At 40.0% G+C, this 24,885-nt stretch overlaps 1 protein-coding gene across 1 annotated transcript; it reads right to left on the reverse strand.

Moving 5' to 3' along the window:
- Window positions 1-1,494: 1,494 nt before the first annotated feature.
- sim (bHLH transcription factor single-minded) lies at window positions 1,495-24,382 on the reverse strand. Its single transcript, XM_020957224.2, is given in 9 exon segments — window positions 1,495-3,062; window positions 3,065-3,417; window positions 3,494-3,600; window positions 4,399-4,598; window positions 4,804-4,995; window positions 5,154-5,255; window positions 5,651-5,820; window positions 6,418-6,612; window positions 19,221-24,382. Coding segments are annotated over 9 exon segments (2,271 nt in total). The 5' UTR covers window positions 19,234-24,382; the 3' UTR covers window positions 1,495-2,123.
- Window positions 24,383-24,885: the final 503 nt, after the last annotated feature.

Genomic DNA, 24,885 nt, shown 5'->3' on the forward strand with positions numbered 1-24,885 from the left:
GGGTGTTGCGGGTCCGGCGCTGTTCTTCCTTCCTTCTTCCGATCCCAGGTCGGATCCGGTCATGCGGCGAGTGGTGCCGCTACTTTCACATAAGGACGACGACGGGCCACAGGTATGTTAAAACAGTATGCTAAAAATACTTGGTTTCCGTTCGGTTCTCACGCCAGAGCATAGGGATCCGGGAATTTCCAATCGGCCAATTGATAACCAGACGGGGAAAAACGGCAAAAAAAAGCAGCACATGTCCTGGAAGTGTGAGAAACTTCCTGTTAGTCTCAGAGATTCCCAGGCACCTTCGGAGGTGGCCTATCAGGTGAAAAGCGGAAAACTCGCCATACGCTTTAAATGTGCATAACATATGCCAAGGCCAAAGCGAAAATAGCTATGAAAAGAGTACATAAATTTTTATAACCAAATTAATTAAATTAAGAACTTTAAACATAATAATGTATGCTTATACTGTAAATAAAATAATCAATTTTTTATCAGCATGATCAAGGGCTCAAAAATTGACAATAGCGTTATCTACAAAAATGTTGTTCTTTCATGATGTTAAAATGTTAGGATAGCAGAAAAATTGTCGTTTTATTTTGCGAATAAAAATTATTGTGTTGGTCGCGCAGTCTTTTATTTTCTATGAAAAAGTGGCGAATACTAAAACAGGACTGCAGAATGGCTTAAAAACTCCCGTAAAAGGGCGTTGCCAGACTTATAAAAGACCACAGAAAAGGGTGACTATGGTACAAGTCCGACGAACGAACACTAGGAGCGCTAAAAGCATGTATTTATGTATTTTTGTAGAATAGCATGTAAAAAGGTTAACATAATAGTTCAAGCCAGATTTATTCCCAGACCTTATATTTATTATCTAATCTAAGTTATACTGAGTAACAATTTTTAGTCCTTTTCTTTATTATATTTTCCTATTTGTGTTAAATTTAATTTGTAGGGTATTAAAATATGAGACAGAAGCTTTCAATGTTCAAGTTTTTATTTGAAGAACTCAGTATTAATATAGCCATTTTGTTTATTACTTTAGAATAAAGTAATCTGACGACAACGATGGGTAAATGTGGAGGGATATTCAAAAATGTAAATGTTAAATGTTTTCATACTCTTGCAAGGTATTATAATTTAGTCAGAAGTTTGTAAAGCAGTGGAGACATTTCCGACCCTATAAAGTATATATATATTCCTGATTAGCGTCAACAGCCGAGTCGATTTAGCCATGTCCGTCGGTCCTTCCGTCCGTTTCTATGCAAACTATATCTCAGTTTTAAAGCTATCTGAATTAATTTTGCAGTTATTCTTCGGGGTGCCAAAGTTATTTTCCTTTCTTGTTTTTTTTTTTTTTAAATAAATATATATTAATTATATTGTATGAAATATTAATGATCGAATCGCAATCTGCAAGGGTGTGTTGTTGATTCCTTTATTATTTAATGGATACCATTATATCGCTGTACGCTATTGCCTTAAATTAAACTCTTGTGCTTATTGTTCACCCACATAATAATTTATTTATTCAAATTAGAAAAATTTGCGATAATAGTTAATGTTACATTTACAATTATTTACTTATGAAGATCATATTCGATATCTGCATAGTGGAGCGGCCCCTTCACTATTTACAAATAATTTTGTGTTTTTTAATATATACATAGACATAGTGATCGATCGTATATTGTCTTACGATCTTGGGATCATGTATATAATTATTTATAGGCATTAAGAATAAGTATGTGCAATTGAATTAAAGTTAGTTTTTTTATGAACATTTTACAGTTAATTCTTAGGGCTAACATCTATCATAGAATTTGTATTTGCTCGCTGCGTTTTGTTAACAAGGATTTCTCCGATTTTCATTCAAATATTCTTTCTGCCTGTGTCGAAAGCAGGGAGGGGAAACTTTTTTTTAATAAATAAGAAAAACTGCGAACAGAAAGATAGAGCAACTTTTCGCAGATTTTGTGGCTCAGCCACATATTACATTTGAAACTCGCGGACACGACGTGGTGTCCGGCGGAGGGGCGGGGGCAGTCGACGCGTTTGCTGGCATGCTCCATTGTTTTAGAAACAACAACAACAACAACAACAGTAACAACAACAAAAGCAGACTGCTGCTAATGCACAAAATCGTTGGGTATGTAGTGCTGCGGCTCCACGATCACGCTAGTGTAATGCGGCGTTGCCACCACCGCTGCCGCCGCAGCAGCGGCATTAACTGTCTTAAAGCTCTCTGCAAAATCACTGACAACCCTCTGCTGCTGTTGTTGCTGCTGCTGCTGGTGCTGGTGGGGCATTGCGTACTGTTGCTGCTGGTATTGCTGCTGTTGCGTCTGCAATCGCTGCTGCTGCTGCTGCTGCTGTTGCAGATGCTGGTGCTCCATCAGATGTTGCTGCTGCTGCTGCTGTTGCTGCGAACTATTGTCCGAAAAGTAGCTTAGCTCGAACGTGTGGCTCAGATCGCTGTATGTCGTCTGCGACGGCGAGGTGCCATTCACAATGGAGGCATTTCCGGTGGACAGCTGACGCTCGCTCTCCGAGCTGCTGGAACAGCTGTTCGAGTTGGCCGAGAAGGGGCGTATCATCGAGGTGGCCACATCCACGGTGGCATCGTAGTCATAATAATAGTGGTTATTATTGTTGTAGTACAGGTTTCCCGTGGTGGTGTCCGGATATTGCATTTCCGTGGAGTAAACACCCGAGGAGGAGGCCGATGCGCTGGAGCCGCCGCCTGCACTGGAGGCGGTGCCACCGCCCACACTGCTGGTCGAGCTGACCACAAGGTCGTTGAGCGGCGGATAGAGCTGGGTGTAGCTCAGGCTGTCGTGATCCATGCTGGCGGACTGCTGCTGCATCTGGTGGTGGTGCCAGGCGCCATTGTTATTATTGTTACTGCTATTGTTCGTCGCCGATGGCACGGGAGTGACGGCATTGGGCGGCTGCAACGGCAATTCAGGCTCAAAGTAGGGATCCAGTTTCGGACTGGCACTCAGGGCCAGGCTAACAGGCGTTCCCGGACCCACCGCCTGTCCCCCAGTGGCCACCGCGCACTGTGGCGCTGCTGCTGCTGCCCCACAACCACCACAACCGGTGGCTGCTGTTGCTGCTGGGGAACCGCCTGTGCCGCCGCCGCCGCTGCCGCTTGGGCCGCCTGGGCCTGTGCCGCCGCAGCTGCCGCCGCTTGGGCCGCCGGCGAAATGGGCTCCCGCTTGACCACTCCGGTCTGAATCTCGTTCAGGACCAAGTCTTTCACCTCTCGTTCGCTCAGCACATAGTTGACACTCACGATGAACACTTCGCGGGAGGACCGCGAGTTGTGCACCAAGGTGGCGTACGACTGCACCCACACCCAGCCGCCGCCCTTGGTCAGGAAGCGATAGTATTTGGTGGTAACTTGTCCTTTGTACAGCACTAAAGAGGAAATAAGAAAGGAGCAAGGTTTAGCATCGAATAGAAGTACTTTTCCCATTCAGAATAAGTTTCTTACGGATTTGATGGGAGCAGCGCATGGCCATTATGTCCGAGGCGTGGATGTACTGATACAGCGTCTTCTCGATGAGGTCCTGCGGTTCATATCCGGTTAGCTGCGATACGCTGTAAGGAAATAAACAAGATGAGTAAGGGGTCGCGATATCCTTTTCGCAGTGAGCAAACAGTGAATGGTCATTGGTGTTGCCTCCGCTATTGGATTTTGTTTCTTTTATTTTATTTAGCCTGGTTACTTTTGTCAACGCCAATTCAATTATGCAGAAACAACAAAAAAAACGGCGCAATGGGGCTGCTTTCCCTAATACTTTTGGGGGTTGCTCGGCACAACGGCTGGAAGGGCGTCAGAATGGGATGGCTATAGGCTATAGCATCATGAGGGTAATTGAGTGACAATAATGTCAGACAAAGTGGGCTGGTTTTTCGGTTCGCATCGAGTCCTTTTCCCCTCGACACCCACACACACACACGCACTTGGGAAAGCACAGACAAAGGAAAATCAAGCTCAAGAGGGAAATGATTTGTTTTCCTTTTAGTCATGTCGTCCCGTCTTGCTTACATTTCCTTTTTTCATATTCCTTTCTTCATTCTTTTTTTTGTTTAAAGTACTTTGAAAGCATTATCTTTTTGGGGGCGGTTGCTGGTATGTTTTTTATCGTGGTGTAAAAAAAGGAATTCGGCGGCCCTTTTAAATATTTGTCTAGTGTCGAATGTACGGCAAACAGGCAAAGGATACTTGAAGGATATTTCTGATACAAGTTAGAAAACAGAGAGATTGCTATTTACTAAATGTTAAATTTTAACCCCAATTATTTAGTTTCTTAAATGTCTTCTCATCCTGCTTAAATTTTAATTTAGTTTCTGATTGTGAGGTATTAAAACTAATTTTTCTAAAACTCCACTTACCGTGCATCGAAAAATATTAGCTTCATGTCCAGCTTGGCCCGGAACATGAACATATTCTGGTGCAACTTGATTTCCGTAATGGCAGAGGAAGGCAGCGAGTGTCCGACGGCCACCAGGCCGAGATTCTGGATAAGGCTACCCTGACCATCCCCACAATCGGGATATATCCGAGCCTTCAGATAGCCGGAGCAGTGTATCACCTATGAAGAAATTTATTATTTATTAAATATGGTTTGTAATAAATTATAACGAGTGAATAAACAAACAACTTTCTTAAATCAGTAAACAATAGTTACATTACGTTAACATTTTCTTAAATCAAGATAGATATGTTTAAAGTCCAAGTATTTAAAATCCTATAAAATGTATCATTTTTAAATAAAGGTTCCTATTTATGTGTCCTACCTTAAAACCGGAAGTGGTGAGGCCAGCATTCCTCTTGGCCAGCACGCACTTCATGCGCAGGAAGAAGGTCTTCTCGATTTCAATGGTGTGCGAGCCACGATCGTGGCCATAGGCGGATGGGTGCTGGACGCCATTGGGACTGCCTATGGGCGTGTGCGTCTGGGCGAGCTGTAGGGAGTTGAGAAAGGCAGCCTGTGGCGTGAGTACATTGACAGTGTGGGTTGGAAAGAGACCAGAGTCCAGCGAAAGAAAGAGAGAGAGAGAGCGAGAGCAAGAGGGAAAGGGCCAACATTTAAAATGTGCCACAGATTTTCTATCTTTTATATCCATATTATATATCTTATACTCACTGGATGCTGGTTGATGTGTGGATGCAGCGACAAAATGGCATTCATCTCGTCCTGATCGTAGTTGTGAATGTACTCGAATATCGAGTTGCCCGTCAGCTCAACCTGGTTAAATAAATGAGGTATGATTAGAAAATATAATATATAGATCGTTAGATTGTTATATCCTGATATGTTTAATATCCACAAACAGCCAAGTCGAAATAGCATTATGAGTTAGAGAGACTATATTTTGAAAAGAGGGCTTAATACGAAATGACGAAATTTCCATTTAATGGAAAATAGGGACGCATATTCTTTTGTTACCACCGAGTGCCAATTAGTTGGCAAATGTAAATGAATCGCCTTTATTGGGGCTTCTTGAACACTTCGAGCCCTGCCACCGCACCATTGACTTGCAAATGCAAGTGGCGGTGATACAAAAAGGCAACGTGGCAGGTGGCACCCGGAAATTTATGCGCATAAATCAGGACACAAGAACCGACGACGACAGCACTCACCTGACTAAGGCCCAAATGCACAGAGGCCGTTTCCGAGATGTACATGATTTTGCCATCCGGAGCCACCACGAAGATGAAGCCATCCAGTGTTTGCAGCAGGTGAGAGCCCAGCTCCTTGATTGTAGCGCCGCGTTGCATGGCGGGCGATGAGCCCCAGGCTTCTCCAAGACCTGCAAGTAATAATTATTTTTACATTAAATTCAGAGAAGCTTTAAAATAAATTGGAATTAAATAATAAAAACGAATCCACAAAGGAAATCTGACTTGGCTTCGCATCCTTAATTCGCAAAATTCCCACCAACAGCAATCACACTACCGTCCACCCGCCCTGAACGTCTAAATATTATTCCCAATTAAAGTCATCGAGCGCCTTAGGTGGCCCATTCACAGCCCACTACCAGTAACCACCCACTTCCACATTCACTTCCACTCCCATTGCCACAGCCTCCCTTTTCCACTTCTACGTCCTTTGCCAAGTATTGTCCATGTATTGTCATGTATGTACAAAGTATATAGCTCAGCACTTCCTTCGTCGTTTGTTGCCTATTATTTAAATAATTATTTCAATAAAGGGGGAAAAAGAAAAGCACAAAACGGCCTGCAACAATGGAAAGCGACTGCCACACCACCGACCCCACCCCAATCACTCGTCCTCTCGAGCAATGCGTAATTCACACCACAGTGATGTAAAGCCAAGACTGGCGACAAATTGAGTTTTCTGGATAGCGTCCGGGAAATTTTTGAACGGAACTGTAGTGCGAACTTACCGTCGGGAAAGACCTGGCGCATTTTTAAATACGATGTGGTCAGCCGGATGACGGAGGCCTTGTCCAGTTGCGAAGTAATCGCCGCTGGTAGCGGCAGTAATTTGGCCAATTCACAGAACTCTGTGTTTTCCTTTTCACGTCGCGTGCGAGCCGCATTTTTGCTTTTCTCCTTCATGGCACACGTTTTGGCTATATCTGCAAGAGATCAAAAAACACATAGAGTTAGTACTGGCCCAAGAATTACTCGTTAAAAATATCTAAGAACCGACCATGCAATCTACTCTCATAACAGTCCTTGCGCACTCTGCGATGGTTGGTCATGTTTCAGTTTTTCTTTTTGTGTTGTGTCTTAAATCCTTGCTAAACAGTCGTCCTGTGAGCTGTAGCTCATATCCCTGCAATCACCTGTTTGCAACTGAGATGCTTTTCTCCCAGCCAAGCAGTTTTAACAGTTTCCGAGCAGAGATCCTGAAAAGGATCCCGCTGTTCCTACCTGATCTAGGGAAAGCACGCCATTGGCTGAGATGAGTTCTACCTGTCTACCTGTCAGGGCAATTGACTTTTCGCAATGTAACTAATTCGGAAAGATCCTCAAGAGAGAATGGCAAACGTATTGGATGACGTTGGTGCCATCTCACTCGACCTGACCTCTGCATTCAACAGGTTGACTCTGGCCCACCACAGGAGTTGACTTTTATCTACATACATATTATTCGATTATGTGTCTCTGTAGCACATAAAACACAAATGATGACACGCACACACAGGAGGAGCGGTTAGGAGGTTAGGACTATATGCCATACATTTGGGATGACCCACAGTCAGCATCTTGCCATTGATAGTTTTCGAACGTGATTTTGGCGCAGTTTTGCCAAAATCCGAATCATGCGAACTCCTGCTGCGTTTCGCTTCCCATTGAGTCGCTTTCCTTTGAGAGTTTTAGGAACTTGGTTGTACTACAAGGAATTTGCACTTAAATTCAGGCTTATTGACATAGGTCACGTAGTTTTAAATGCAGTTTTCCTCTTAGATTGGCCACAATGAAGGTCGGTATTTCCAATTACAAAATGTTTAGAAGAATGAAATACAGCCTTAAGCTGCACTACTTCCGGAGTTCAATAAATCATTGTGGTTATTTTAACTTTATAACTTAATAGCAATAAATACTTGAAATATTATCAAAGCTTTCCCTAAGAAATTGGCTATTTTTTAGGCACTTTATATATTAATATCAACGAGTATGAAGTACGATCAGCTTAGACCTGATTTCATAAATCTTTATTTTCGTCCTGCCGCATGCCAAAATGAAACATTTGTCAAAAGGCAGAGATTGAGGGAATTGCCGGCATCCGTTACACTTTCGCAGGAGCAACAGATTTGCTCAACGATCATAATCCTAAAGAATATTCCGCGCTAAGCCGCAACGCAAATGTGGCAACATGCGCGTCTGAAGTGAGGTCGCCGGTCGTCCCCTTTCTCTTTATACAAAACGAAATCAGGAAAAATTGGGAAAAACGGATAGGCGTTTCCATTTAGACCGCGATTATTATAAATGACTCGAACTGGAGTTAGCCAGAGGGTCTGAGTCTGAGCATGTGGTGGAAAATAATGTATAATAGGATAGTTTATGGACAGTAAGTGGGTCAATATCATTCAGGATATTTGCCTTTTCCGGAATGAACATTACACAGTTTCTTAAATGAATGTATCTTAGAAGATTTAATTATTATAAAAAGGGAAACAGAAAATTTAGAAAAGGAAGTAAAATAACTAATCCGGTTGCTATTATTTACATTAATTGCGAGGAAATTCTGTCATTATAAAATTAATAATAATACAATGTTATACAAAAGTCGTTTACCAAACAATCAGCTTGTTTCTTTGTAAACTTCTTGAATAAGATAACTAATTTTAATAAGACAAGTAATTGTTTATAAAAATATGTCATAACTGATTTAACATTGTATATCAGAAAAATATTCTTAAGCTGTTGATATAATATATTGACAGAGATTAACAGGTGACGGAATACTGAAAGCTTATTTTCTGAATGCATACTGCTTTGATAATAAACCTACGTAAGTTGCTAAGAAACATATAAATTATTACATAGCAAAATATAATAAATCAAATCAAATCATTCCAAAATCCCATATCTTAACAAATATAGATGGTTGAAAATAAATCAGCTTGCAAATTGCCGATGGAGAAAAGGGAACTTTGCATACCGGAGTGTAAATAAACACGAGCAACTCATGGCTCTCTTCCCGGAAAGTGAATAAAACTAAAACTCATGCTTCAAATAGCAAATCAATGAACCGGATCTCAGACCAAATCCCTACCTCCGCCCGCCAACTTGACCTTAATCTTGTTACAGGCAAACAACACAACGGCTGAATATAAAGACAAATGGGTAAAAGTTTAAAAATAAAGTCAACACAAATCTTCACACTGAACTTGAACTACAGAGCTGTGGTGCGCAGGGAGTGACCCGGAGGAAGACGCTCCGTAGGGACGGCAGGTTGGATGTTTCCCACGCTGCGGACAGCAGTGGGAACTGGAGAGTCCATAAAGCCATTAACGAGACACTGGACGCTGGGCCGATGCTAATGTGGGTGTTGCGGGTCCGGCGCTGTTCTTCCTTCCTTCTTCCGATCCCAGGTCGGATCCGGTCATGCGGCGAGTGGTGCCGCTACTTTCCCATAAGGACGACGACGGGCCACAGGTATGGTAAAACAGTATCCTGTTCGGTTCTCACGCCAGAGCGTAGGGATCCGGGAATTTCCAATCGGCCAATTGATAACCAGACGGGGAAAAACGGCAAAAAAGCAGCACATGTCCTGGAAGTGTGAGAAACTTCCTGATAGTCAGGTATATGTACAAACATAGTACATGGCACCGCACCGAGATTCCCAGGCACCTTCGGAGGTGGCCTATCAGGTGGGAAGCCGTGGAAAGCGGAAAACTCGCCATACGCTTTAAATGTGCGTAACATATGCCAGGGCCGAAACGATAAGAGGTCTCTCGTCGTCGGCTTCAGCCAAAAATTATCAACAACGCTGAGGAAAATAGTTAACAAAAAACAATTTGGCATTTTGGCATACAAAAAAAATCAAGACAAATTTAGAAACTACGAATTATTTTTCTTCTTATTTTCCAGATTTTGTGATTTAATAAAATTTGTAAGCACTTCTGAATAGATCAGAAAGGAATCATGAATTCAAATCATTTTATTATTTTCAAAAATGTCCGTTTGATATTTTTTTATTTTCCTTGGTCCTTGGTTTTTTGCTCAGTGCACTTTATGTACCAAACTCCCCACATTCGTGGTCCTTTTCCTCTCATCCCGTGTGTTTTTCCAACGCACATGAAGTTTTTATCTTGAAACAACAGTCGACGTCGCGACACTGAAGGGGCAGCCTCCCTCGAAACGGGTCGCAAATTTTAATGCTCAGCTCGCGCTTAATTTTCGGATTATAACCCGTAAAGCAAACAGCGGCTAAGGACACCACCAGGACCAACCGTATCCGCATCCGGATCCGGACTCTTGCCTCCGTACATTAACCCAATTTCAATATGCTTTTTGATTTGTTTGCGCGGCACTTTAACATTATCAAACAAAAGTTTGTACAATTCGAGGGGTGTGTTCTCTGGGTCTGTGTGTGTGTTGGGTGTGCTGGTTGTGTGAGGGTGTTGGGCGTACGTTTTTAATTGCCTGCAATAACAAGTAACGACGGCCATAACAACAACACCACCAGAAGCACCAGCACCAGCTCCGCAATCTCAGAGAGGAGGAAACCAAGCGCTGCCTTTGTTTTTGGTTGCCCAAATCCGCTAATTGCGCACAGTTGTCGTTGTTTTTGCCGCCGTTAAGACTACACTTTTGGCCCTTTTACAGCCCGTTAAATTATGCAAAGAACTGCCTATTGATTAGCATAATGGTTTATGAGCAAAGAATTAACCAAGGATTGCTTAAAGGCTGCCAAAAGTTTGGAACGCAATCGCATTGGCTTCCTGAAAATTAAATTTGCTGCCAGAGCAACAGTCGTTGTCTATCTAACAATATAAAATAAGATTTAAGGGTTTAAATACAACATTTAGATTTAATTATATAGGTTTACTTTAACGAAATTGAAATTATTAAATAAACTAAAAATAAAATGTTTCCCCTGTGCAGAGATTTCCTATACGAACTTTGGGAATGGTTAGATCGACTTGGCTGTTGATGTTGATCAAGTTCTTTGTTGCGTTCAAAAGACTCTTTTCTAGGGCAAAAAAGAAAACAAAGTTCCACCATTTTGAATGAGTAATTGGTCTACCAGCAGTGCAATTTTTATACATATATTCTAGAAGAACGATGTCCTTTACATAATTTGTATGTTTTTATGCTTACATATGAAAAAATAGCAATATATAATTATAATGAATAATCAAATAATAGTCCAATTGCCAGTACAAATAATAAAAAACAATTTGCGAATTGGGGATTTGTAAATTTGAGCCTGAACGCCACCGCAATGGCCGGTGACAATTCACTGCATTTATTTAACATTAATCCAACCAATTATTTTGTGGGCAGTTTTTGTAAATCAAAAGTAAAACACCAGCCGGGGCAGGGCTCAGACTCGTGGCAATGTGGGAGCAACTAAGTGAAAGCAAACAACATAAAACACATTCGATCCGTCTGACCAAACCCATAATCGTAATAATAATCAACCAACACATCATAATCACAGTATTCATTACACTATATTTTCAAAAATAATTATGCATGTATTTTATTTGTATTTGTTCAACAAACATAGCCAGAGCTCCCGGTTCACAGCTTCCAGCTCGGCATTAAATGGGGGAAAACTGGGAGCATGAGGGTCTGGAGGCGGGAGCAAACAGCCAGAGCAAATACGCAAAGCGATGAGGCGTTCAAAATGCGAAAGTAAACTTTCAAATGAAAAAAAAAACAACACCAATAATAATAACAACAAATGCAAGGGGAACAACAAATACGGCAATACGGCAGCAGCGAAATGTGTACCAGGAGCAACAACAATACTATGGCAGAGAAGGCAGCCAAGCTATAAATACGGAAAATCTCGGAAATATCACGTAAAATCGATCAACAATACAAACTTGCAGCCAAATGGTCCCCGGCCTCCATAGGCCATAGAACAATATAATGCCAATACCCGTTCCAGCATCGTTCCAGTCCGCATCTCCATACATCTCCATACCCTCCTGTGGAAAACCATCCGCCGCTTCCAAGGGCCTCGGCCGCAGCCAAATCGATAATCATATTTCGATAGTCAGCCAACCCTTCCCCCTGACAATGCACACACACACACACACACACACACACACACACACACACACACACACACACAATATCCGACCTCACCTACGCGTAAATACCCAAACACCTCCATTATCACTTACAACTCGACGAGGTGCCAGGACTTGACCGAGCCGCGTTCCATTGTTGTCATTGTTGGCCCGTAGTCGGTACGTGATGTTCGCCATAAATTTGAATTTGATTTCTAAAACAGCAGCGGACTGTTGGACTTGGGAACTCCACCGGCAACTAGCTACCAGCTACCAGTTACCAGCGGCTACCAGCGCTGATGGTGGACACTGATCAAATATGCACGTGGCACCTGGCAAATAGACCAGCTTGGACTGTCATGTAAACATGTTACACATGCCTGGTTCTGCTTCACTAAATAACAACAAATAAAAACAGTCCTCAGAGAATTGGTGGGTTTTTTAATAATTTATAATGTATATCATTTAATTATTATTATTATAAAAGCCGCACTTATGCTCTAGTATCACTTATGATATTATGATACAACAGATATAACAAAACCTTATATCGTTTCATACAACTTTAAAAGAAAGTTTAAAACAATTAATCTGCAATCTTTTGTGAACGGCTTTAAATTTTAATTTTCATTTAGAGTTAAGTACCTCTGAAAAGTGTATTATAAAGATAATTATGATCTCGTCAGTTGATGAAGATTTTAAATTAAATTGTTTTTCTTATAAGTTCTCAGATCTATAATGTCTGGTTATTCAATTTGTCTTATAATTCATACGTAAATAATAAATAGGTTCATCTACTAGTTGCCTTAATTTAAATTAGTAAAACTCTGACTCAAGCTTATTTCGACTGGCTTAAACCATAAAAAACCTAAACAGAGTCCGCTTTTGTTATTGTATATAAAAATTCTCAACTACAAATTCAGCGACAAACTGTACCACATATATTTCTAACAACGCAAAGGTTTAAATTATACCATTATTAATAAAATTTAATGCAAATTTATGTATGTTTTTGGCATAATAATTGATTAATTTATATTGATTTATTTTATCATCGTTTGTATATACTATGTTTATAATAATACATAAAATAAATAACTCAAAGTTCTGTAAGCTATTCAACTTAATGATAAAGACAATATAAATTTCATATTGAAATTACTGAGAAGCCAATCGCTTCGTATTCCAATAACAGTTGGCGATACCATTTTCTCAATGCAATAAAACTGCAAAAAAAAGACGAACGGAAGAAACAACAAATACAGGGGAAACTACAACAACGATTACGGTGGCTCAGTCTTACGCTTTGGTGTAAAATGAAACAAAAGTACGAGAACGGTTGGAGAAAAATCAATACAAAGTCACGTTTTAGAGAAAATCACGTTTCATTAGATACCTATGGGTGTACAACACATATATACATACATACAAAGGCGACGGCAGCAGATATCTACATATATAGAATTGTATATTTACGGAGGTATTAACATTCCATCCAGCTATAATTCAGTTGTAAGAAAGCAAAAACTAGAATTTAAATGTACAAAATATTACAACCTTTCGAAAGTCAAATGTAAATGCTAAGCAATGGAGGACATTTTGAATGTCTCTGTTTGGAAAAATACATAAACATAAAGAGAACGAAGATGGAAGTGGATGGACCACAGATTCACCTTGAAATTTACGACACTTTTCACTTTCCCATAAAGTCTGTCACTCCTATCCAAAAATAGTTTAAGAGTCCCCCATTTTTGGGGGATGATCATCAGCGAGGCAATGAAGTTTCCTCCCCAAAAAATTAAATCCCACAAATAAGGGCGGCTATAAAGACTTTCTAATTCTGGGATAATTAGTTGGTTTCCCCAAAATGGTGTTAAAATCTCGTGGACTTCAACATTTCAGTGAGGACTTAAGGGGCATTATGGAAGGATTCATTTTGGATGATTTATAGCCATGAGAAAATTATGTTAAATGAAATCTTTTTAGTAAAAATAAACATTTTGAAGTTGGTTGATTTTATAGAATATATAGCTAAGAGAGACTCTTTTATAGGCAAAAATGTTTTTTGGTGTGACAAATTTTATTTGTAAATTCAAATCCCAAATATGACTTTTCCAATAATAATAGTCTCATGCATATGAACAAAAATATTTCTAAATTTCGAGTATAAAATATATATGTATACCCTTACAAAGTGTGTAAATTTGAGTAATTTAGGCGCCATTTTCAGCCCTGTTCAATTTCTATGTATGTTTTTAATCAGCATCAACAGCAGAGTCAATCTAGACATGGCCGTCCCTTTGTCATTTTGAGAAAGATGTTGAATTTAACTTTAAAAAAAGAAAGGAAGCTGGCTTCGGCAAGTTTAAAGCTCTTTATATACCCTTGCAGGGTATTAGAATTTCAGTCAGAAGTTTGCAACGCAGTGAAGGAGGCACCTCCATACTATATAAAGTATATATATTCTTGATCAGATAAACAGCCAAGTCGATCTAGCCATGTCCGTCTTTCCGTCTGTCCGTCTGTCCGTATGTCCGTTTCTACGCAAATATCTTTCAGTTTTAAGCTCATCAGAATGAAACTTGAAGTTAGCCTTCTATATACTCTCACTCGTATATATGTCGGAACGGGCCGGATCGGCACGACTATATCATATAGCTGCCATAGGAATGATCGGAAAATTTTTACAAAAAAAATTTTAACTTTTTCAGTTCTCTATAGAATTGGATCAAACTTGAGATATAGCCATTTAATGATTATTCTACAATTTTTGTAAAATTTGATGAAAATCGGACGACTATATCATAAAGCTCCCATAGGAACGATCGAGAAATTAATTCAATTAATAAGTATAACATTTTCAGTTTTCAACAGATTTTCATCAAATTTGAGATATAGCTGTTTCATATTAATCTACAATTTTTGTAAAATTTTATAAAAATCGGACGAATATATAAAATAGCTCCATAGGAACGATCGAGAAATTTTAGAGGAATGAGAATGGCGGTGGCTATTGTCGGAAAACTGAAAAGGTGGCGATAACATTTTTAGTTTTAAACAGAATTTACGATCAAATTATGGCAGATATAGCCATTTCATATTACGATAAGATTTTGTATAAAATTTTAGAAAATCAAACGACTTCATCATATAGCTTCCAAACTGAGACGATAGTTTGACGTAGAAAGAAAAACGACAGACTGTGAATATAAAGACTGCAAGGACAAATGTATAGATGGAATGAAATAAAAGCAGGTATTGGTCCATTGTTTAAAAATACATATACTTTATATAGTCGGAGGTGCCTCCTTCATGGTATGCGAATTTCTAGTCATGGAATTTCATATCCTGCAAGGGTATTTAAAATTCAGAAGCTGGCTGCAAGTTAGTAACTTTCTTTTTAAGTATATAAACTATTACTTTAAATCTTAAAATTTCATAAAACATACCACAACCCAAGGCTTTTTAAGATTGTTTACGTGGCAATAATGCTTATTAAAAAGTATATTTACAAAATGGAAAACGCACTCATTGTTTAAAACATTGTTTTTATGCACCCTTGATTTGATTTTTTAACATAACATAAAATCATGTCCATTTAGGACATTTCAAGCTGAGTCATATGCAGTTAAAAACAAAGGAATTCCACAAATGTTTTGCCCCAAAATGGCTACACTATCAAAGTTGGCGTGTTCGTTTAAACAGCGCAGCAAAATTACAGCATTAAGCGGATTTCCTCACTAGAAGTCAAACACGCACACACATACACGGCGACGACATGCTACAGCATCCATGCGAACACCCAAGATAAACACTCACCGAAGCTGGAGGAGAAGAGGAACCAGAACAAACACCCCCAAAGACAAAGACCCTGCCTGCATTCGGGGCTTACATACATATATAAATATGTATGTACATATGCATTCATAAAAAACCTTTACGAGACAAAAGAATCCAGAAAGCATCATCAAATCCTAGACGAGACCAGAAAAACGGGAAACGAGCACAGGAAGCAATCCATAGCACACGGCACTCACACAAGCAAACAAACGCACTTGGAAAACAACAATAAGAGCTGGAAGAAAATGGTGGCTCGGAGCCCATTCCCATTTTTCAGGTAACTGTTGGAAGACATTAGGAACGGAGGCACAGTGGTGCATCTGTTGTCGAATATTAGACCAAAATAGACAAGGTAAAAGGTCGTCGACACTTAAGTGGAAGCAAAGTCCGCGGGACAGAGAAGGTGATGTTATGATTGGAAGAGACAGTTCTCCCAAAGGGACTGGCAGAGGATATTAATAAATAAATATTGAACTCGCTTTTATTATACAAAATAGAATTCCTAGACCTATACGACCAAGTCAAGAAAATATAAATATTAGCCAGTGTCCTGACCATAGAGTACAAAAGGCCCAAATCAAAGCATACTTTTAAGACATTATAATTATTTTTGACTTACGAAATGAAATGAAGTATTTCGATTTCTATAAATGTTTTTTGTTTAATCATTTTTAAATATTTAAACAATACGCCAATTGCCACCCACGTGTAACGTATGTATAAATCACCATAAATACGAAGTGATATAACATAAAAATATCATAAATATTATATAGTTTTCTTTTTTGTCGTCTTGCTTTCTCCTATTTTTTTAATCATTTTAAGCATGAACTTTTAAATTTAATGATATAGATTTCACCCCCTTAATGGTTTTCTTAATCACGATCCTGTTTATTCACCTAATTATATGAACATTAGTCATAATATTAATTTGAAAATCAATTAAAAAGTGTAAAGCGTCACCGAAACCTTACGACGATCATATTGGTTTCAAAGAAAATACAATTTTTCATAAGGTTTTCAAAAATCATTAAAGGAATAAGACTTCAAATGAAGATACCACAGATGAAGAACATTTTAAATCGGTTTAAAAATTTCCTAACGTTTCTTAATTCCTCAGATATAGTCCAGATTTTACTGACATATTTTTAAGTGTCACTAGCTAGAGTTTTAATGTTCTATTGAGATATTATAAAAAAAAACATTGATTACCCGAATATAACTTATACATTTTAACTGATAAATTTTTAACATATTTTTGTTTGTTTATAGAAGCACAGATTGAAAATTCCACTTCAAACCTTAAGATTCAGTTTCTTAAAGGAAATTCCTAACTGTATTTATAATAGTTGAGGTTAAGGAATACTTTAACGCAACTTTTAAAAGATTTTCTAAAGGTATATTTAAATTTATAAAATAATTTGCTAAATAAACATTCCCATTTTAAAATATAAGAATACCTTATGGGGAAGAAATATAAAAAAATTGGGTAAAAAAGCCACTGTGCCTGGTTCATTCACCGACCGTTGCATTACGGCTGCGCTGCTTTTGTGGCTGTTTCTGTTTCGGTTGCTCAGTGTAACAGCAACGCCCGAGGAGGTGGGGGTAAAAACTGGTTTTCCGACTCGTACACTCACACAAACACACAACAGCCACCCTCTCCGGCAAACAACAACAGTGCGCAACGAGAGCGGAAGAGCGGCGTTACACAAATACACACACACAAAGGCGCGCAGGCAACAACATTTTCCCATTGGCTGACAGGGCACACGCACACTGGCAGCCCTGGAAACTGGAACTGGCATCGGTGTGTGTGTGCTGGATTGTTTACGTTTGTGTTAGTGTTTCGGTTTGAGTTTGCATCGCGCCACCGCTCCGCCCACACACACAGTGTCACATAATTGTTGTGTGCTTGTCTGGCAACGCCTTAATAATTGTTATTTGAGTTTCATTTTGTTTTCGATGCTGTCCGTGTGTGCGGCTGTGGGAGAGACTGTCTGTGTGTGGGCTGTTACTCTCCATTAGCGAGCATTCGAGCTTTCTTTTTTGTATCCCTCTTTTTGTATCCCTCTTTTTGTATCCCTTTTTTAACAGGCAATCGTTTTGAGTTCTTTTCACATTTTTTTCGATTCGGCTTTCCGACGCATACGCTCTCGGCTACGTTCATATGTATTGTCTCTTCCGCTTGTCAAAATTCAATGTCAGTTGTGTCACTTCCGTTTGTATGGGTGCCTTGGGTATATGCAACTGTAAGTGATGGATAAAGTCGCCATATTTGTTTCGTTTTGTCTTTAGTGACTCGTAAAAACGGTATTTCCCCTTTTGGTTAATGTGCAACATTTTAATGTCTTCCATAAAAGCGTAAATTTGATCTACTTTACACATTTAAAAGGCCCAACAGGAAATAAAGGCGGCCATAAATATGTACTCAGGAAAGTGAATTAAAGTCGGCAAACAAATAAAAATGACAAGTACCTCCTTATATGTTTAATAACGAGTTGTGTAAATCCCACGATCGTTATATTTTAGATTGAGTTAATTATTAATTATGTTCAACAAATTTGGTAAAAATTACTCAAATTTAAGGTGAATTTTTCTTTAAAAAATCCCAATATGTAGATTCTAAATATACCAGGAGAAAAGAAATTAGATTGATATTTGTAAAAACGACATGCACAAAATAAACATTTTACTACAAATCATAAAAATATTTGAATTTCTGATTTTTTAAAATGTGGGATACTATTCAAAAACTTTCAATTATATACATATAAATAAATTGTCAAGTAATTTGCCCAAACATTTATTAAGAGCTGAATTCAAAAACCATTTAAAGCCCTCGAAACTTAAATCACGTTTTAATTCAAAAGTATATTGAATTATTTTCAACTTTAATATTCTAAAAGAAAGTTTAGTATTAAATACTATTCTTTTTTATTTCTTTTAAAACTTCAGTTACTTCTGTTCTGTTCTGATAGTTTTAGATTTTTTAATTTCCCATTATTTTACTGAGTAATTATGATTTATCGTTTGGCTCCTCTAGACAGAAAGACAGAAATGGACAACTTTTGACACGCTTTACAACTGAAATTGTAATTTAATATTTCACAAACACCACTGCAAATGCACTTTTCAACAGTGCGGAGGAGAAGCAAAGGGACACCACCTCCAGCTCGCTCCATCGAGTCGCCTGTCGACCGGGCAGACAAAACAAATCATTTTCGGTGGCTACCATTTGCAAACAACAAAAAAAATGCAAGGAAAACAACAGAAGAAAAAAATACAAGAGTTCCGAGACTGTAAAAACAAACATTTTGCAGCTGCAGCACACGGAAAGAAACAGATCTTCACGAGATTAAAATCGCATAAAAAATTATTTTCTTTGATAAAAGGATATCTCTTATATGGAATTTGTATTAAATTATATGAGCCAGTTATTGGAATTAAATATCCAGAGTTATACTATTTAAAAATTGTTTTTTATAGAACATCTTGATTAGTTCTGTCCAACAAACAAGTTGTGCAATTCTGACATTGTTTATTTTAAATCCTCCGTTAAAGTCACTTTTCAAAAAAAAGCCCAATCAAGATTTATGAAATTTCTTCAAGTGCATCAGTGGGATATTCCCAATGGTGATTATTATTACTTTTTGGATCCATCTCATAAGCGGGCGGCTGCCGGGAGTGCAGGCTGCATCGCTGGCTGGAGTCGCGGGCCAAGATGGAAACGCGGCGAGACGTCCACGAGATCGTAAATAAGCCACATAAAACGCGCTCAACGACGGGGCAACCGAGGCAACAACGACAACGACAATCACCAATTGGTCACTGGGTGCACTGCGACTTGATCCAACACTAAGCTGACCGCAACTAAAACGCTCCAACCGCCAGCGACGTAGCCGCTGCTCCGCTCCGCTCAGATTTTCTCGGCCCGACTCAGTGCGGCGGGCACTCCGGGTTCTCCGATCCGACGAAGTTCACTTTCGTTTGGATTTGGCGAAACGGTATCGAGAGCAGCAGCTCTTCTGCTGAGCTGGGTCGAGCCGAGCGGAGCCGGGCCTGGGCTGGGACGGGACGGGGTTCCAATGTCGCCTTCGCCGCGGACAATGTCACAAGCTGGTGAAAATAAACAAACAGAAGCTGCAGTGACCCTGACTTGTGCGGCGTTGGCAAAAAGTGTTGCATTTCACCCGAATCGCAGCGACTTTACTTTCTTCGCGACTTCTGCTGAGTTCAGTCAAAAATCGGAGGGCGACGCCAGCTACATACATATAATAAAAGTTATACAAGCCCAAGAATTGGCCCCTTATGTGCAAGAAGAGGCTTTGATCAGCACTTGGCCCATTCACGACCAGTTGCTAGAAGTACCTTGACAATAAAAATAATTGCAACGGGTTTTAGAAGATTAAAAGGTTCTGATATTAAGGGAAAGACCTTAACTTCAAGTTATTTTGTAGCGAATATTAAACCTAAATACTTGATTTGGCTTGCCAATATTAAGAATATAATTGGCTTTTACTTTCTCAGAAAGGGCTATGATTCCTTTATTTTAAATGGCTTTTTATGTATGATTTGTCATAATTTATTGTCATCGTATCGTATTTTGGACTTTACGCGATTCATTCATTGATCGATCACGAATAGTGAGCGAGTATCTTTTGGCACTTGTCAGCCGGCTACTTGGCACGTGTTGCCGATTTGTTGTCGCCGCAGCCGATAATGCCTGTTCCAGCTGCCACTGGTTTTTTGTGTCTTACAATATTTCGGCTTCTGTCTTGGCTTTGTTTTTTGTTTGTTTTGCTACTGGCTGGCGTCGTCGATGAGCTAATCGCATATGACGTTTATAATTTCTTGCACGCGCAGCACAATTTGTACCCTCAGCTGCAGAGCTGCAGCTCAGTGTTGTTGCTAGTGCCTTCGCTGCAACTGCAACATTTTCCATTATCTTCGCGCAACGTGCAAAAATTTTAAATATTCTTCTTACTTGTAGTCCCTCTTGGCTAAGATTATGTGCAGTTGTGATTCACTTGACACTGGCGCCGTACTGGAGAGGAGCAAAGTGATCTTGCGAAGGGTTCAACCTGATGTAAATTTATTAAACATAAACTTCCCATAACATTCTTTAGACCTTTTCTTTCTATAATTTCTCTTTAAAATGCTCAAAGGAGCGGGCGAGGGAATAGTCCTCGAGTCTAGGGGCTAGGACACAGCAGCCCTCAACTTTGCCATGCTTACATGTCAGTCAAACCCACAGGTCTAGATGCATATCTTAAGACGTTCGATGATGGCATAATATTCACATGCATGTGCCCATCGGACACTGAGATTCCCATATTTTCGGCACAAAAATCTCAAACTCTTTTCCCATAAGGACGAAAAAAAACACAGAAGTTTGGAAGCGCCAAGGATGCACAGACACATGAGGATGAAAACGAACCGTCCATGCGGGCCTGTTATCCGATAGCGGCATGGCAAGGCGATGCAGAAAGGACAACAGTATATCCAGGATCTCAGCTATTGCTGCTGTTTACTTGGAAACAAAGTTGCTTCTGAGATCGAACCAATTCGATATCAACACGGGAACGTGAGCCGAACAATGAGCGCAGGACATGTGGCGAGGACTATCCCAAAAACCCCGAGACTGTTTGTCCCTCTCAGAATGTATGCCACGTCGAAGAAATTCGTGTTGACGCATAAATTAAGACATAAACAATTGGTGGTAAAAATTATAAAAATATTTTAACAGTGTACATAAATATAATAGTTTATAGTTTTCGATTTTTGGTGTGAAAATGTACTAACTGTTGCTCCAGCTGCCATCCACGCTTGACTGCCATTTCACTTATACGGAAGTTGGGGGGAAGCTGGGGAACCGACCGGAAAAACGTCTATCCGATCCCGGATTCATGGCCAGGCAATGTCAACCAATTGGATTTTGTGGCGGCAGACGAAGTGGCGGCAGTTGGACCAACCTTAGGCTCTTGAGTGCCGTAAGGATTCGGGACAGGGATAGGGACGGCTGTGCGGCTCAATTACATTGGCGATTGAGCGTAAAATTGTAATGCCTGATTTGATTTCACGTGACAAAGGAAAGGAGCATAGACAAGCACATGGTGATGGGGTTACACATAGAAAAATGTGCCTCTTAGTAGCCAAGTATGTTTCATATTAGGTAATTTCTCTTGAAACCTTTGCTTTAATTAATAACCCCTGTAACTTATTTTTCTACGTCTTTACAATCATAAATTACACAAACTTCTGCCGATGAACGATTTTTCTGCTAGTGCTGAAATATGTGCTGGATTTTTAGGACATCCTCCCGCCCGAGAAGCAGACTCCGAGGCTCGTTTTCGAATTGGACACACCCGCTAATTTGCTTGGCGCGCGACACCTTTCGGTGTGGCGATGGAGCTGCAGCTGAGAGGCAGGCGGGGAACTTAGGAGCTGGGGACTCGGGGAGTTGGAGTTGAAGGTGGAGGTGGAGGTGGCGACCCGTCATGGTCACTTCTTGGGGCCAGCGACCAGTGTCCAAAACCGAGCCGAATGCTGCTTTGTTTACACGCCGTGCTTTACGCCTTTCGGTCGGCACTCTCTTTCTGCCTTCCTGGAAGTATTATAGTAAATTTTCTCGCACATATCTTGTGTGTCATTGTCGCCTGGTCTCCGTATCCATATCGGTCCATCTCCGTATTCATTTCCATAGCCATCTGCAGCTCCCTCGCTCCTCCCTCTGCCAGATTATTAGTTATTATTTTTGTCATAAATGCAAATTAGCTACGCGCAATTTGCATATTCTACATTAAACCTGAAACGCATACTGTCTCGGCAAATCCAGTTGGGACTGGTAGGCTGAGGATGGAGGGAGACTCCGGGACTTTACTCCGACTTGGGTGTATTTTACGACTCGGCTTGACAGAGTTGTTCACTTCGTTTTCTTCATTGTTTAAGCACATTTTCGGGAGGAAACTTTCCTTTTCTAAGCATGTTTAAATATTTTGGCAAGGGAATACTTAATAATAATGGTCCTAAAACAGAAAAATGTTTGTTCTTGAATGTTAAACGAAATACAAATAACTCTGAAATTCATATAGGAACTTTAAATCGTACGAAAGTGGTATCACTAATTGAAAGAATCATTAAATATATTCCATATTAAACCTTTAAGAAAATTTAGATATTGGAACATATTCAACTGAAATACTTTTAAAAATAGGTCTTAAGAAACCAGATTTAATTACAAAATAAACGGCTTGAAAATGTATTTTAAAGAATCGAAACGAGAAGATGTGTGGGTTCTCAGTTCATTCAAAAATACCTCTCTTTTTGTGACCTATTCATAGTATACCTTTCGGTATACAAAAATTAAATTAATTAATTTAAAATCCTTAGTAATTTCTATGTTGAATTGAATTGATAGAATATTGAATTTTTGAACTCTGTCGAAATTTTTTGTCATGTGATATAACCTTAATATTGTTTGCCACTATTTCTAATATAATAAAAACATACAATCAAGAAGAACTCCATCGAAATTGTGACAATTTTGTAAAGTAGCTATCAAGAGATAACACTCTTCATCTTGTCCTTGTAATTACAAATTCTACCAGTACCAATGAATTTAAAACAAAAGGATAAAATTTAATTTTAAAGTTTCCCAAAATCCTTTCAGCAAAACCGAGATTACGAGAATCGAAAGCTGTTCAATTTCCCCGGTCCCAAGAGAAGGCCATAAACAAACCCAAAAGATTCGTTGACTTTGGCTTAATGGGGACTGCAGCGAATTCTGCAGAAAGCCGAGGCTGATGACCATAGCGTCTGGGATTGGGATCCCGGGATCCCGGACTCAGAGAGGGGACACTTTTAGTGCAATTCGATTTGCTGATTTTCCTTTTCATAATTATAAAAAAGTCTTTCGGTTGGGCCGCTGCATATTTGTTTTCGGCAGTGATGCGTTTATGGTTTATGGTTTCCCTGTTTTTTTTTTTTTTTTTTTTTTGGTTTTATTATTTTCGTTTAATTGTTATTGTTGCTAAACAATCAGTTCTCTGATTCTTTGCCAGGGACGACGACGCGACGGCGCAAAAAGTAACCTCCACCGACGGCATTGTCGGAGTTGTGGGCGTCGTATTACAGAGACTCGGTGACATGCCCTCGATGGCAGTGACGGCGATGGGTTCTTTGTTTCCCTTACATATGTTTTTCAAATGCCTTTGCCCCCACAACAATTCGCATTGAATTTCACTTGTTTGCAGGCTGTTATTTATTGTTATTTTTGTTAATGTAGAAGGAAGGTTCCTTCGAAGGATTCCAAGGGTTATGCGCGTCATCCGTTGGGGATCTCGCCACCTCACTCACCTCGGGCAGCTATCCGTTTTGCCGCTGGTAATGTTGCAGTTGGCGAACGTCGATGTAATCCCAATTGGCAGGGCTCAGACTCCGGCTCCGAGCAAATAAAATATAAAGACGCTTTTTAACCGAGGAATGCTGCCATCGATTTTAAAACAAATAAATTGAAATGTGCTGCGGCCCAGCGAGTTTTATGTTGCCGGAATATAGGTTTTTGTACGAGCCCGTTTACTGAGATTATTGACGAGCTTCGCTATTTGTTAGCAATTGTTTCTTTGCTCTTTTTGTTTTAACTTTTTGTTGGTATTTTTATTTTTCATTTGTTTCTTTTTTTGTTTTTGTAACTTTTAGGCACGACAAGCAAAATATCCAGGATTCCGAACGGACGACGTGGACGCGCAGCCGAACCAGCGAGCAGGCGGCGAACGAATGACTACCAAATGGACCGACCTCAGCCTGCAGTAACTGGGGGCAGCAGCAGAAGCAGCAGCAGAGGCGGCGGCGGCAAGTGATGTGGAGGCGCGACGAGTGCGCAGGCACACTCACACGGATACACATACTTCTCTCACAAAGATACACCCCATCCCACACACACACACACAGACACGTTTGAGGCACACACACTCTGACCCTCTCAATCCCTTCACTGGAAAGTTGCTGGTGTCGCTCGTGTCGAAGCAACGGTGGTGGCTGAACATGCAACATTCCAGCCGCCTTCCCGTTGGGTCGCTCGTCGGTGTGTGCGTGTATTAATGAATGAATCGCCAATGCCGCCGCACCACCCCTGCATCACGCTCACCTCCCACCCCTCCTCCTGCTAGATCGAGACGAGATGGACGTGCCCGGTGGCCGGTAAACGGACAAACTACACTGCGCATGCGTGCGGTGTGCCAGAAGGTATTAGTCGAGGGATTTTCCTTCTGGGAATAACTGAATTTATAAATGTTGCCGTTAGTTTTTTGAATG

The sequence above is a fragment of the Drosophila serrata genome, unplaced genomic scaffold (assembly GCF_035046125.1).
Source record: "Drosophila serrata isolate PLE 108 unplaced genomic scaffold, ASM3504612v1 contig_228, whole genome shotgun sequence".
In the NCBI taxonomy this organism is placed as follows: Eukaryota; Metazoa; Arthropoda; class Insecta; order Diptera; family Drosophilidae; genus Drosophila; species Drosophila serrata.